This window comes from Carlito syrichta, unplaced genomic scaffold, assembly GCF_000164805.1.
Source record: "Carlito syrichta isolate Samal-C Ts95f unplaced genomic scaffold, Tarsius_syrichta-2.0.1 Scaffold311223, whole genome shotgun sequence".
Lineage (NCBI taxonomy): Eukaryota > Metazoa > Chordata > Mammalia > Primates > Tarsiidae > Carlito > Carlito syrichta.
The window spans coordinates 260281-276054 of NW_007255319.1; the positions used below are offsets into that span (position 1 = coordinate 260281).

Consider the following 15774-nt stretch of genomic DNA (forward strand, 5'->3'; position numbering starts at 1 on the left):
TGACCCCAGCACCTGTCACCCCCTAGATGTCGCCCTCTGGTCGCCTGTGTCTCCTCACCATCGTTGGGCTGATTCTTCCCATCAGAGGTAAGACCCAGCCCTCTTGTCCAACTTGGTGACACCCTGCCCAGAGCCCTCAGCCCTGCCAGCCCCAAGTGTGCTGCTGGGCAGATGCTCTGTCCTATCTTCACACCATCCCCTCCATGAACCAGCATCAGAAAGTGGGATCTCTATGGGGGCAGGGCTACATTCTCTTTGGATGCCTCAGACCTGGGTGGCTGCTTCCAGTGAGTCTGGCCAGAGCCTGTCCTGCTGGGCATCCTCCCTTTCACCTCCAAGCAGAACTTGCTGGGTTTTATTTGGCGGGGAGACCGGTGTCAGTTTTCTACTCTGCAGCCAGGAAGCCTGGGCTCTCAGCAAATGCATCACTGGGTCCCCGGGCAACATAGTTAGGCAAAGGGGTCGAACTGGTGCTGGTCCGAAGAGTTGGAGACATCTCAACCTGGCCTGAGAAATGTTTCCCAAAGGCGGGAACCACAGGGCATTTGCGGTGCTTTCTACGCGGCACGTGCTGTGTGGGAGCTTGTTTAGGCTTCAGCACTACATGCCATCATGCTCATTTTGTGGGTGAGCCTCAGTCCGAGGAAGTGCCCTATGTCAGAGGCTAGTGAGTGAAGGAACTGGGAGAGATGACAACTGTCCTACCTGCCCCCAGAAACCCAGAGTGCACGCCCATTTCTCTGTCACGAAGTGGTTTTCATGTATTCTTTCAGTCATTCGATAAACATTGTTGAGCACCTACCATGTGCTAGATCTTGTTCTTTGCACTAGGGAAACAGCAGTGAATAAAACAAGAGGTCACACTCTAGTGGGGAAAGACAACCCATCGGTAAATTACATAGTATACCAGAAGGGGACACGTGCTATGGAGAAAAATAGAGGAGGGTCACTTTGGGTAAACAAACACTTGAAGGAGATGAGAGAATGAGCAACAATTATCCCCACTTTGTAGGTGCGGCAACTGAGGCCCAGAAAGGGGACTTCATTTGCTCCAGGTCACACGGCAAGAAATTTGTTGGGAAACCAGGGCCCTGGATGATCCTAGCACCTGGGCTCACTGGAATACACTACCTCTCCCATCCCACAAGGATGGGCAGGGAGGGTTCTAGGCATCAGCATAGCTGAAAACACGCCCAGAATCATGAGTTGGTACAGACATGCGAATCCTCAATAGCTCCATGACAGACAGAACCTCCACAGTTGCCCCCAAGGCTTCAGCAGGGCAAGCAGGGTGGGAGTGTTGATGAGAGAATGGGGATCAGAGGTTTCCTCCCAATTTCTCATCCTTGTTTCCCCAGGACAGACATGGGGGAAGGCCACATCCATTTCTCCAGAGGAACCAGATTCTAAGAACATTCAGCTCATGACACCAGCCCCAGGTGAGGAAATCTCTTTCAAGATCCTCTCACAGCAAATAGCAACAGCTACAAAAATCCCAAACTTGGACCAAGCAAGGAAAAAGTCCAAGGACCAGATCTTCAGGCATGGCTTGATCGAGGTGCTCAGACGATGCTATCAGGAACCTTTCTCCATCTCTTGGTTCTGTTTTCCCTGTATTGACTTCATTTTCATGCAGATTCTCCTCTCTTTGGGCCAAGATAGCCCTAGAAGCCTGAGGCTCTCATCTTTCCTCCTAAGAGTCAGAGCAAGAGAACTTCCCCTTCCCTAATCCAGCAAATGTCTCAGGACTGAGCGTCTTTGGTCAGGTTCAGGTCACATGCCCACTGCTGAGCTGATCATTGTGGCCACAGGCATAGAAAGCTGATTGGTCAGGCCTGGGTCCTGTGGCCAGCCTCCTACAGGGCTGGTGGCAGCTCTACCGAAAAAAGTAAACCAAGAGTCAGAAAAGGATGGTTCCCCAAAACAAGTTCTGGAGGCTCTGATCAAAACAGGTGGGTGCTGGTTTGTGGTCAAAGGTATTTGGGAAACTGAGTTAAACATTTCTTAAGATGGGACTTCTCAGATTCTTGAGAATGCTCATTGGCAGCCAGCAGCCCCAAGAAGAAGCCTTAGTGTGGCTGAAGGGGCTGGGATCCCGAGGCCAACAAGAAACCAGCAGCAGGTTTGGGTAGTGAGCAAATGACTGGATTAAGTCATTTCCATGACACCAAGATTGAGTTGCCATGGAATTCTCAGTATTTCCACCTACGGACCATCTCCACTTTCTCTCTCTTCTCTCCCTGACCTCTTGTTTTCGGATGATAGACGCAGTCTACCCAGAACCCCAGCCCACCCCTCAGATCCCAACCAGGCCTGCTAATGGTGAGTGGGCAGGGGAGGGGGGTGGGGCAGCCCGGGGTGGGCAGAGCTCCCTTTTCTTCTGACACTCCAAGAACAATCATATGATACCTATTTCCGTCCCCACCCCCAGCTCTGAATCCTCTGGCTTAATTTGGGTGGGGCAGCCAGCCAACTCCATTCCATTTTATTTTTTTAAAAAGAAAACCAAAAACTTATAAAATATAACATGCCTATAGAAAAATATGAAGCTCATAAATGTGCAACTGAATGATTTATGGATCCCTGTGTAACTGTCATGCAGGTCAAGGAGTGAAGTTTTGCAGACATCCCCAGAAACTCCCTGTGTGCCAACCTCATTGATATCTTCTTTCGACCCCTTTATCTTTTTTTCTTAATGTTCAAATAATTTTATCTCTTTATCTTTTTCTGAATGTTCAAATAATTTTTGAACTATTTTGAGGGCCTAACATAATTTTAAAAGTAATCCATAATTTATTTCGAGTAATATTTAATGACACAATAGTACGTAAATACTCTCTCCTTGGAAATAATGAAAGTACTGTAGGTGAGACTAAATCCCTTTGTCATACTGTCCTCCACCCTTGTTCTCTCCTTCTGTCTCGCAGTTAGCACTGGAAGTAGCTCTTCAGTGATACTCTCTCTCATGTATATGACTTGGGGAGAATATACTGACTGCCTGGTATATTTGTGCGAGCGGAAGGATACCATAAGATTGTTCTGCAACTTACTTTGCTTTTCTTCATGCAACCGTATTTTTGGAAGTTCTTCTCACATTTCTGTATATAAAGACTTGTCTTGTTCTCTGCTGCCTGGTATCCCACAGGGTGCCTGTGCTACAGTTAATGCAGTCACACACCCCTTGATGAGCACATTGGTTGTTTCCAGCTTTTTTCTGTCTATACACAGCTGTCTCTTCCTCCTTGAGCAAACACTTACAATATGTACGTATGGGCTGGTCATGGTTCTAAACATGTCACTTGTATTAATTCATTCAATCTTCACACAAACTCAATGTGTTAGAAACTACCATTTTACAGATAAGGAAACAGACTAACTTGCCCAGGGTCTCAAAGCCAGTCAGGGACGCAGCTGGGATTAAAGTCCAGGAATCTGTTCCCAGAGCCTATGCTTTTATCCAAAACATGATGGTGCAAAGCACATGAACACTTACATTTGTTTTAAAAGTTGCCCTTCTAGGCAACCCCTTCGGGTCTCCTAGAACTGCAGGAGCTTCTCTGTCTTCTCAATAAATCTTGCTTTCTAAAAAAAAAAAAAGAAAAGTAAAGAAAAAAGTTGCCCTCCCAAGTGACTGCACCAATTGGCCCTCCCACCAGCAGTATGCGGGAAAGAGACCCCTTTCCCACTCTGGCAGCGATACTGAGTGTATTGATGCCTTCAGTGTTCACCAGCCTGTTGGAGGGCGATGGTCCCTCACTGTCCTGTGGACCTGCGTGTCCCTGATTCACTCCCTCCTCATCCTCCCCTCCTTGCTCTTCTGACCTGAGTAGAAGCAACACAAAACCAGACCGAAACCCCAACTCAGCAAGCGACGGAAACAGATGGACTTCTGAAGACAGATCCTGGGATCCACGAGAGCGGCAAGAAAGGTAGAGCCTAGGACTGAGAACAGCAATCTGCAGTTTTTGTTTAATCCTCTATCTAGGTCAACATCACCCCAAGTGCCTTTCTCAGAGCACCTGTTTGGGGAATTGCTAATACAGTTAAAAAAAATTTTTTTTTTGATGTGTGGTCAAAGGTATTTGGGGAATTCTAAGTTAAAGTTAACTATGTTTCTTTATGGCAGGACCTCTCAGAGCCTTGATTACACCAATTTTCTCCCCAATAGGCAGCATCCAGTAGGCAGTGTTTTCCAAACTGATAGACTTAGGTACCCTCTTTTGTTCCCTTCACAAGGCTTGTGCCAGAAAATGTGACTGTAGATATTTCCTTGTGCATGTCTTAATGTTAGAGCTTTTCTTGTTTAAGAATAAAAGAATTATAGGCTATAATATTAGTTTGGTAAAGTCTGGTGGTAGTCATTTTCAGGTATAGCTGGATCAAGGAGCTTAAGCACTGTCATCATGACTAAATTGCTCCCTTTCCTGACTTTTCATTTTCAGTTTCTTCCCTTTTGATGGCAAGGATGCCCATAGTTCTAACTTCAGGTGGTTAGAAAATAGCTCTTTCCCAGTATTTCCAAACTAAAGCCTATAATTGACTCTCATTGGTCCAGCTGAGATCACATGACCACGTCTAAACCAATAGGAACCTGGGAAATGAACTGCTCAGCTTAGTCAGGCGCGAGTCTTGAGCCCAACCCTGGGACTGGAGAAGGGAGTCAGCCCTGCCAGAACCACTCAGACCAAGAGTCAGGGAAGAGGTGGTTTTCTTCTGGACAAGTGAGTTAATGTTACCAAAAGGGAAGGTAGGCTGAGCTGAGATAAATTTAGGCAACAGATTGCCTCTGATGTCTGTGTGATAATCCCTATTTGAAGGAGCAGCCCCCACTGGAAAGTACTGTAGCTTGGACCACTTCCGGGCTGAGAGGCTGCACAGTTGTGCAGACTGGGCACTGCACAAGAGATTCACCTCTCAGGCCAGGCCGCTCCCTTCATCGATCTTTATAACTGTTCCAGGCTTCCAGAGATGACAAGAAAACATTTTAATTCTTACAGAATCTATTAAAACAATCCTACAGCAGATGGAAATAAAGTGTAGTTATCAAGCAAAGAGGGACCATTGCCTCATGTGCTAGAACCCAACACGATGCCACTGGGTTTCGGAGAAAAGAACAGCTTTATGGTGCAAGTCGACTTACAAGGAGACAGGAGTCCAGTTCAACTCTGTCTCCTTGTGGTAGCTTCAAGGCAGTATTTTTATGAGAAAAGGTTCAGAGGGTGAATTCTGAGATTAATAGGTGATTGGTGGAAGGAAGGGGGAGGTTTGGGAAGTCCTCAGGCATGTCCAGTTGTCTTTTCATGCCTCCCCATGGGTCACATGTGCAGATTCGGGGGGAGTTAGTATGAAACATGGACATTCAGGCTGTGACATCAGCAATCTGGTTCTGCGCAGACTCCAGCAGGCCCTATTGGTTCCAACTGATTTCACCCAGTTTTTTCTGGATTTCACAAGCGGAGGAAGTTTCAGCATTTCAGCAAGTTGTTTCTTTTCTTATCTGCTATCCTGCAAACTCAAAAATATCTGTTAGTCATTGGTTTCTTGCTCATTGAGGCAGTTTCAGCTTTTCAGCAAGTTGTTTCTTTTCTTATCTGCTATTCTGTAAACCCAAGAATTTAGCCATTGGTTTTTTTAAGTCTTTGGGGCACAGTTTGTGTCTTGAGGAAGGGAACTTTTCTATTTTGTACAAAAGTGCCTTGTGGGGGTTGAGGGATAGTGGCTGTGTACACACTTCCCAGCTGATAAGGCATCTTCACACCTTCCAGTTCACTTACTCTGGGTCTTTGCCGAGTTACTGTATGCATTAGTCCATGTTCCTGGGTATATGTGACAGAAATTCAGCAGGGCCAAGGGGGTCCTAGAGCGAGGTGGTAAAGGGTACTACTGAACCTCAAGGTTGCCCAGTCTGGGCATGAAAGTTCCCCTGAACTTTTCTCCCTGCTCCGTCTTTGCTTATCTTGTGCTGGGGCTTCTCTTCCATCTAGTGAGAAAATGGCTCCTGTCATCTCCCAGCTCAAATGTCTTAGCTTCACCTTGTATCTTAGTGTGCTCAGGCTGCCATACCAAAATACCACAGACTGGTGGCTTAAACAGTAGGAATTTATTTCTCCCAGTTCTGGACACTGCAAGTCCAAGGTCAACGTGCACTAGGGTTGGTGTCTGTTGAGAGCTCTCTCCTTGGGTTGCAGATGGCCAGCCTCTCACTATGTCTTCAGGTGACTTTTCCCTGGAATGTGCAGGTTGAGAGGGATTGGAAGCAAGCTCTCTGGTGTTTCTTCTCTTAAGGGCACTAATCCCATCATGAAGTTCCCACCCTTATGACCTTGTCTAACCCTAATTACCTCTCAAAGGCCCCGTCTCCAAATACCATCAAAATGGGGGTTAAGGCTTCAGCTTGAGGATTTTGTGAGGATACAATTCAGCCCGTAATACCTAACTTTCATTCAAAAATCCCTACGTGGGATTTGAAAAAGCCCAACGAAGGACCAGACTGGGGTCACATGCTCCCTCTTGTAGCCTGGGTTACAGCTGGGAAACCAGGTAGACTGGGGAAGGAGAGCAGTCCCCTCAGATGAGTGAGAAGCTATTCTCAGAAGGAGGGAGCAAAGTCAAGTAGACAGTAACCACAACAGCTGGCAATTGCTGAGAGCTTAGTCTGTGCTGGGTACTGGGCTAAGTGTTCATGTATTAACTCATTCAGTGCTCACAATCACCCTGTGTAGTGGGAACACTATCATTATTCTCATTTTACAGGGATGGAACTGAGGCCCACACAGTTTACTCAGCTTGCCTTAGGCCACACAGCCCAAAGTAGCAGGGCTGGAAATTGAGTCCAGACTATATAGCTCCAGGGTGCATGAACACCACACACCATCACCGCTGTCCTTTGCAATTTTTATGGCCTCTGTCATCTTCTATGTCCCTGTCGATCTTACTTATACCCTCCTCTGGGCAACACATTCCTCAAACATCTTGTAATTCTTGGTTGTCGGTTCATGTTTAGGGATGAGCCTCTGAGATAGACCCAGGGTATTTGGAGTTCATGAGGCAGTTTCTCTGCCTGCCATCTTCTCCTTGAGGCATTAGCTGGGGTATGGGAGCGCTTCTCAGTGCTGGAGGGACAGCCCTTTTCTTTGGGGAACATGTTTTTCAAGGGAAGAACCCTCTGATATTTTTGGTCTGAAGGCAGAGGTGATATTCAAAATTTTTTGTAAGCATCTCCAGACTGTGTAGCTGGAGCAGGGTCCCAGAAGTCCCCCTGCCTAGCTATGCTGGGTGTTACCCTTAAGTTTCCTTATCTCCTGAATAATGGGGTCATCCGGGATATCCTAGTCTTGAGAGGGGTTGGGACAGCTGGTGGTAACCAGGGGCTGCAGGCTTACTTCAGTATTTCAGAACCTGCTGTTACTTGTTGTCTCCAGGGATGGAGTAGGGATGCCTGACCCTATGTGCCAGCTCTGTAGGTGTGGGGGCGGGCTTTGCTCTATGGCTCACTCTCATCCTCTACCATCTTCCAGTCACTCTCTCTGCCCATCCCATGGAAGGCAACACCATGCTCTCAGAAAGACGACCCCAAGGCACAGACGCACGGACAAAGCCTCAGCCTCTCAGGCCATCTGGTCAGTAACTTCTTCTCAGACTGGAAGCAGGCTATTTTCTATTCACTGTATATTTCCAACACCTATAATACAACACAGCACAAACGTGTTGGGTGAATAAAAGACTTCAAACCTGGCAGAGGGTAGGCACACAACAGCTGTCTACAGAAATGAATGAATGCATAAATGAGTACTACATGCAAACCATCCAAAACTCAATGACTTAAAAAGGATAATCACTTATTTAGCTCTCAGTTATGTGATTTTGGAATGTGACTGTGCTCAGCTGGGTGATTCTTCTGCCTTCAGCTGGACATACTCGGCATCTCAAGTCAGTTGTGGGTCAGCTGGGAGCTTTGTTTCTAGGGCCACCTGGATTCTTTCCCCTGTGGTCTTATCCTCCACTTTCTGCCCAGTCAACCCCCAATGAATGAATGAAAATTTTAAGTAGAAAACTCATCCATCCATTCATTTAACACATTCACTGAGCAACTCTTGTGTGCCAGGCACAGTTTTAAGGGCCAAGGATATAGCCAGTGAGCAAGACAGACATTATCTCTGCCCTCACAGAACTGACATTCTAGTGGAGGGAGAAAGACAACAAATCATAACCATAATATTTACATATCTGTTGGTTTTAACTTATACTCAAGACAAATAAAGCAAGATAGAGAATGACTGGGGAGACAGGCTGCCTATCCATTATCTGAAATGCTTAGGACCAGACGGGATTCAATTTGGGATTTTTTTTAATTTTGAAATTTTTGCATTATACTTACCAGTTCAACATTCCTGAGCTGAAAATCTGAAATCCAAAAATTCTCCAAAGAGCATTTCCTTGGAGTATTATTTTCAAGCTTAAAACGTTTCAGATTCTGAAATATCTTGCATTTTGGATTTTCAGATTAAGAATACTCAACCTGTATTTCATATATAGGACCAAGGGAGGCCTCACTGAGAAGGAAGTGAGGGAGTGAGCCATGTGGGTGTCTAGGGAAAGGTGTTCCAGGCAGAGGAAACAGCCAGGGCAAAAACCCTGAGGCGAGAAGTGCAGAGGAAACAGCCAGGGCAAAAACCCTGAAGCATCTGGCAGGTTCAGCAGCAGGGAGGCGAGTGTGCTGGATGGAGTGCCATGGGGGGAGGGTTGTGAGGAGATGAGGCTAGAGAGATAGTGGCAACCAGACTGGGTGCCACTGTGAGGATTTTGAGTTTGTTCCCTGGGTACGAAGGCTGACCTAGGTGTCCCCTTCCCTGACTCTGCCATCCACTTGTTCACTTCACAGACCTTTGCTGAACCCTTTCTTGCTCCTTATCTGCCCCCTTCAGGTTCCCGTGAGGACAACCCCTTCTTCTACGGTGAGTCACCCATGGGAAGATGTGGGTGCAAGAAGGGTAAAGGCCCATCTGACGGCGCCCCTCCACTTCTCTCTACAGATGAACACACTCTCCGGAAACGGGGGCTGTTGGTGGCAGCTGTGCTGTTTATCACCGGGATCCTCATCCTCACGAGTGAGAGCAGGGGTTGGGTGGGAGAGGCACCAAGATGGGGAGGGGGCAACGTATGCTGTGACGGAGGCGCAAGCTCTCAAGGAGAAGTTTTGTGGCGCTCTGAGGGAAATTGAATGGCTTAAAATGGTTACCATTTATTTAGCTCTCAATCCTGTCGTTCGGAAACATAGGCTGGGATCAGCTGGAGGGTTCTTCTGGTCTCAGCCGAATTCATACGTCTGAGATCCGTCATGGGGATCTCTGTTTCTATGGGTGCCGAGGTACTTGGCCTTGTGGTCTTATCCACCACTAACCTAGCTAGGGCTTGTTCACACAGTAGTGACAGAGGTCCGAGAGAGGGTGTGTGTGAGAATGAAAGTGGTCAGGCTGAGAACGGGCCACTGTTACTCCTACCACATTTATAAGTCAGAGCAAGTCACAAGGCCAGGCTCCATTCAAGCAGTCAGAAAATAGACTCCACCTTTTGGTGGAAATAGAGACATGGATACTGCAAGAGACATGGGTGCTGACAGTGATGGATAGAGAACTGGGAGCCATTTTGGCAGTCAATATACCAACCCAGGGTCACAAGCTCTACACAGCCAGGCAAGGAACAAGTCGTGTACGGGCTAGAGCAACCCCACCCACTCATTCAAGCAAGAGTAAGAGCCTGGAGCTGCCAGAGGAGCTGCTCTTATAGAAGCAGAATATTTCTATATAATCTTCCAGGGCTTAGCTGTTGGCAGCTGTATTGGTCAAGGATACAACTGGTGACAGATGGGCCCACAAAAGGTCAATTGGAGAAGGCTTGCTAGCAGGACTTTTCCAGAGGCAGGGCAGGGTACCGGGATGGTGGAGCATCCTAGGACTAGCAACGATGGGGAGCTGTTATCACCCCAGCCTGAGGGGCAAGGGCAGGTCATGGCTGGGCCAGAGCCTGGTGAGAGATGGACCTGGAGCAGGGGCTGCTGGCAGAAGCTGTGAGCCCAGGAAGAGAGTTCCAGCCACTGCATCACTGTGACCCCTCCAGGAGGGAGCAGGGTGGAGGGGATCAAATACCTCCCACTCCTCCTGTCCTCCTATCTCCTGCCAATGCTGAGGTAGAGGGTGAGGGGCCCAGGGAATGTGGCCTGTCGGGTCAGCCTCCCAGACCCCAATGCAGGGTGCAGGGAAGGGAGGTCACAGGGAAAGTAACCAGAAGAGAAACCAATTATTCTTATTTTTTTCTTTCAATTTTTTAATTTTAAAGATGTGGAGCACAATTCAGGGTCAGGTATACAAATGGTCATTATGCAGGTACTCTTGTTCATGAAGAAACCAATTTTTCTAAAAGGTTTTTAAAATGCTGGGGGTGAAACAGGACATGACTGTCCGTTAATCAGGATAGCATCTGCCAAGTTTCATTACCTCTCATGTCCAATGTCCTCATCAGGAAAATGAACCTAGCCACATCTTTTTTGCCTTGAAGAGGAGGCAAAATACTAGTAATCATGTAACAAGATTGCTAATGCCGGCCTGATCCTCACTGAATCTGAGGGGTCAAGCACTGTTGCCTCAGTCGTTCAACATGTGTTTGTTGATCTTGACTTTGCACGAAGCCCTGTTCTCTCCCTAGTGGGGAAATTAAGGCTCAGAGAGTTGAGGAGTTTGCCCAGGGTCACATAGCACAGAAGAGTCAGGGACGAATGGGACCCGGGTGGTTGTGAGGTCCAATCCTGGACATTAGCTCTGGGGCCACTTGTGGGTAGCTACTCTGTGCCCAACCTGTGATGCGTGATGCTGGGGACATGGAGGTGACAAGCAGCTCTGCTCTCTGCCCCGGGAGAGCTCACCTGTGGTGGGGAGGCGATGATAAACAAGTCCAAGTGTGAATGAGCGACGTGGATACAGAGGGAAGGATCTGCTGAGCAAAGCAGCGTGACAAGATTGAGGGGGTGGGGACAGATGCTCCCTCCGAAGTGGTGAGCCGGGAACTGACTCCCCCTGATGAGAAGTGACAGAACCATAGGCAGAGGGAGCAGGCATGCCAAGGCCCAGAGTCAGGAGGGAGCTGGGCATTGCGATCGCGACAGGAGGAGGCAAGATGGCAGGGAAGAGTGAGCCAGGGAAGAGTAACAGGAGATAAGGCCAGAGAGGAGGAGGCGAAAGAGGCCAGGGTGGGTGGCAGCCAGGACACCAGTAGATTGCTCTCTTCTGAAGTCCCCTTAGCTTCTAAGAGCCCACCTTACTTGCTCTGGTTTAGGCGTGGCCTCCCTGCTATCTCTCAAGGCCATCTGTGCTCTTCTGCCTCAGGACCTTTGCACTGGCTCTTCCCTCTCCCTGTAATACCCTCCCCCCAGATGTCCACATGGCTCCTCCTCACCTCCATAGGTCTTTGCTGAAATGCCACCTCAGTGAGCTCCTCCCTCCCTGCCCCGTCATCCCTGTAAAGATGCACTGACTCCTGGGCCTCTGGGCCTCCCTCCTGGCTTTGCTTTCCTTCATAGCATTTGTCACCACCTGACTTATCACCTTTGTACATTTGACTTTGCTGTTTTCCTCCTTGGTTTCCTTCACTAGAAGGTCAGCTCTGCAAGTGCAGGGATTTGTGTCTTTGTCCGCAACTGTGTTCCCAGTGCCTGGCATGTAGCAGATGTGCGATAAATATATGCTGAATGGATGTGTCACACAAAATAACAAGAGTTTTCAAAAGCCTCATCTGTGTGCATAGATGGGAATCTCCCCATCAGGGGCTCTTTGCCCTGGCTGTCCTCTGTGTGTTTCTCCGCCGCTTGTTTATGGAGTGGCGTTTTAGCTTGCTGAAGGGCCGGATGGATCTGTCTGGATCCCCGGCACCCAACTCACACCTGAACCATTTCCTTCACCTGCAGGTGGCAAGTGTAGACAGCTGTCCCAGTTATGTCGGAATCGTTGCAGGTGAGTCCATCAGAAGTAGGGGCCGACAAGCCGATGGGCACCCTGAAACTGAGCCTCCCGCCCACCCACCGTGCCCAGCTTCCTGCCTCCCCTCAAAGAACCTACAGAATCGTCAGTATAAGAAGCCCAGCCTGAGAGGAAAGACACAGGCAGACGGAGCCAGAGCTGGGGCTGAAGCCCGAGTCCTCTACTTCCCCACCCTGCCTGCCCTTGCAGCCCGCTGGGCACCCTGTCCGTTGCCCCTCAAGTTATCCCACTCTGTTCAGACAAAAAATAAAGCACTGTGATCCTGCCCCGTGGTCTCTGATCATTCATGACAAAAGAGTAAGGGAAAAAAAGCAAGGGAGCGAGGGGCTGGTGGCGGGTGTCCAGCCATTAAAAGTCAGGGCTAGATTCTGCCTGCAGGCAGTTTGAGACCCTCTGTCTGGTCCCAAAGGGGAGAAGGTATCCCATGCCAGCTTACTCCCAATATCGTAGGGGTTTGGGCAAGCACAGGTGGAGGTCCCAACCAAAGGGGGTCCCTTCTCCTTCACACTTCAAGTCCCTTCCTGCACTGGCAGGGGCCTCACACATGAGTGTGGAAGCCCAGGTCTGTACATCCAAGCTCCACGCACACTGCTCAACACACAAATGGCCACCTCTAGGCCACCACTTGATGTAGGGCTGTGTCCACCAGGAAGGCTCTGCAGGCCCTGGTGTGGGCTCCGAGCAATTTGGGTGAGGCATTCTGGGGTCCTATGGACCCAGAGCTTGGTCAAGAAGGGCACGGGCTCTGGTGGGCACTTCCTGAAGGCCCTTGGGCTCCACAGCCGGTGAGAAGGGGCTCAACCTTATGCTAGAGCAGGCTCTCTGAAGTGCAGGGCTCAGGTCAGGAGCTCCACCTGGGTTTAAGGATCATGCCAAAGTAAAGAGACAAGATCCTGATCACAGAGGGTTGCATAACAAGTTTCACAAACATCAGGTCACATTCATTGATTACAAAATCAGTTTAGTGGGCTGTGAGTAGCATGAAAAAATAAGAGAAAGAAGTAATTAAAAAGTGCATCACAAATATTAAATGCGAAATTTTTGTATGTGATATGTATAGGGTGTTGCATACCTAGAGGGGATACTAAACATTTTATTATTGACACCCAACACCTACTAATCAGAGCAGATGTCTAACTGATCGGGAAGGAATGTCATCTCTATATATGTGTATATCCATAAATATAATGGACTATATTAAATTGAATCATTTGAAAATGTCATTATTCAGTTATTTTTGACCTACAGAAATAGCAATTTTACGTGGCTCAACCTAAGAATATATATAATGGTGATAATACAAAATGCATTACATACTGAAGGTTGCTTTTCAAAAACATTGAGAAGCACTGAGGAGTGAGGCCTAGTTTGTGGTAAGGAAGACAGTTGCTTTTTAGAACAAGAAATGCATAGCCACGCTTGCTCCTGGCTGGGTGTCCACACCAGTCTGTGAAAGATGTTTCTAGGACAGTATATCTCAAACCTCAATTATCACTATTCCCAATTTCTGACACATTCTCACCCCACTGCACTCTTATCTTCTCTTACAAAAAGTCAATTCTCTTTGAACATGAATACATTTATTTTAAAAGACACAATCATATGTAGAAAATCAGTACTGCTTGATATACATAGACTATAGCTATAAAGATAAGCCCAATGAAAATAAGTGAAGAAAAAATTATATTGCATTCTAGCTGGATCTGGAGTTGCTGGTCAGGAGCTCTGAGCCAGAGGCCAGAGACTGCTCTGTTGCAGGGAGACCATCAAATATCAGGGATGTCATCATTATCCAACTGTCCAAAGACACTGCAGGGTCCACAGGGGAGTATGGTCATTACCCAATTGCCCAAAGAGACCGCAGGGTTTGGGAGGCCCAAGACCACTCTCACTTCTGACACCAACTGCAGGTTTGAGGCTCTCCAAGGGTTTGACATTTCACTAGAAGGACTCACTGAAGTCACTGAACGCTGTCATACTCATAGTTTAGGCTAATTATAGTGAAAGAAAACAGATTAAAGCCTGCCAAGGAAAGAAACATATGGGGAAGAATTCAGGAACGTCCCAAGCGTGAAGCTTCCAGTTGTGCTCTCCCAGTGGAGTCACGACTGGGATGGACAGTGCCGACTTCTCCTGGTAGCGATGTGTGACAACACACATGGAGTGTTGCCAGTCAGGGAAACTCATTCAAGTCTTGGTGTCCAGAGTTTTTATTGGGCTCAGCCATGTAGACGAGAGTGAAGTTAATTTTTAGCTCCTCCCGAGGTGAGGCTGACGCTGTGTGGCCCACAGTTCCCACCATGAGTCACATTGCTAGAAACTGTCTGGTGTGGCCAAGGCCCCTATGTAAACAAAGGCATTGGGCAGGCAGAACATTCCAAGGGCCTAGAGATGACCTACCAACAGCCAAGGACAAAAGTCAGACCTTCCTTTGGGTAAAGTTAATTCTTTACTACACGGAGACTTTCTCCCTCATGGCACTTGATGGATTAAGAGAGATATTCAGAGGTGGTTTACTCTCTGGGGGTGCGATTCAGTATAATTTAATAAAGCCATCTCACGTGCTACCACATGAGTTCAGGAGAATACCTGACAGCCTCCTTAGGCAGACAAGGGCAGTGTTAACCCACCGGGGGAGACTAGGGATTGGCTCTCAGTGTTCTTCCGCCCCTCATTCTATCTTCCCAAGGGGTAGAGATAAAAAGGCTAGAATGATGTTTCCCAGATGCCCTCTGAGATGCAGTTTTAGATGTGTAGTCAGGCCTGCAAATTAAAAGCACTTGCATGAGATTTGGAGACCAAAAGAGACCACCTTTCTGTGAGCTAGTATGATGGTGAAAATGTTGAGTTTTTTGGCCATACCATTCCAAGTGTCTAGGGCACTAAAAGACAGTTATCTAAAAGAATATCTACATGGCCAATAAACACATAAAAGATCTTCAATATCACTAGTCATCAGGAAAAATAAATAAAAGTCACAATGACATACTGCCACATACCCACTGGAATGACTAAAATGTAAAAGACTGCCAATTCCAAGTGTGAAAAGGCTGTGGCACTACCGGAATTTTCATATATTGCTAGGGGAGTATAAGATAAGTACAATCACTTTAGAAAACTGGCAATTTCTTAAGAAGGTAAATATGCACTCAACATATGACCCAGCCATTCGGGTCTTTACCAGAGAGAAATAAAGCCATCTGTCCACACCAAGACTTACACACAAATGTCTACAACAGTATCTGTAATAATAAAAGACTGGAAACAATTCAAATGTCTATCAGCATAGGTGAGTGGATACAAATGCTGGGAGGAAGAAATACTGGTGCACACAACAACATGGATGAATCTCAAAAGCATTACCCCGAGTGAAAGAAGTCAGATACAAAAGGATGCAGACTGTGTAATTCTACCTATTTATATCAAGTTCCAGGACATGCAAAACTGCCTGATAGTGATTAAAGTCAGAATAGCAGTTGCCTCTATTATGTTGGCAGGGGGTGACTGCAAAAGGACATAAGGGAACGTTCTTGAAGGTTTGAAAGTTCTGTGGCCTGACAGTGATATAGATTATATGTCTGTATATATTAGTCAGAACGAGCAAATTGTACACTTAATATTTATATATAAGGGGACTCCAAAATAATTGAAAATATCTTTTGAAATTATCCTTGTAGTATGCCTTTCCCCACTAGATAAGCGTTTAGGAACTCATCAGCATCAGCATACCAGCTAGCGTTGTTGT

General features: G+C 47.3%; 1 protein-coding gene across 3 annotated transcripts; it reads left to right on the forward strand.

Moving 5' to 3' along the window:
• On the forward strand, positions 1 to 12295 carry FXYD5 (FXYD domain containing ion transport regulator 5). 3 transcript variants are annotated; one of them, XM_008068581.1, is made up of 9 exons: positions 1 to 87; positions 1359 to 1439; positions 2266 to 2322; positions 3831 to 3929; positions 7518 to 7619; positions 8925 to 8954; positions 9033 to 9107; positions 11957 to 12002; positions 12081 to 12295. In XM_008068581.1, exons 1-9 carry the CDS (start codon positions 27 to 29, stop codon positions 12121 to 12123), a joined length of 594 nt encoding a protein of 197 aa, XP_008066772.1. In that variant the 5' UTR covers positions 1 to 26; the 3' UTR covers positions 12124 to 12295. The 3 variants fall into 3 exon arrangements, with proteins under 3 accessions (XP_008066772.1, XP_008066773.1, XP_008066774.1); XM_008068582.1 differs by having other exon boundaries at positions 12101 to 12295; XM_008068583.1 differs by having other exon boundaries at positions 11957 to 12295.
• Positions 12296 to 15774: the final 3479 nt, after the last annotated feature.

Excerpts from the sequence above, each read along its gene's own strand:
- FXYD5 (XM_008068581.1), top strand. The coding sequence starts at position 27 with ATGTCGCCCTCTGGTCGCCTGTGTCTCCTCACCATCGTTGGGCTGATT. Across the intron at positions 7,620-8,924 it reads TCAGCCTCTCAGGCCATCTG|GTTCCCGTGAGGACAACCCC; the intron begins GTCAGTAACTTC and ends TGCCCCCTTCAG. Across the intron at positions 12,003-12,080 it reads TTATGTCGGAATCGTTGCAG|CTTCCTGCCTCCCCTCAAAG; the intron begins GTGAGTCCATCA and ends CACCGTGCCCAG.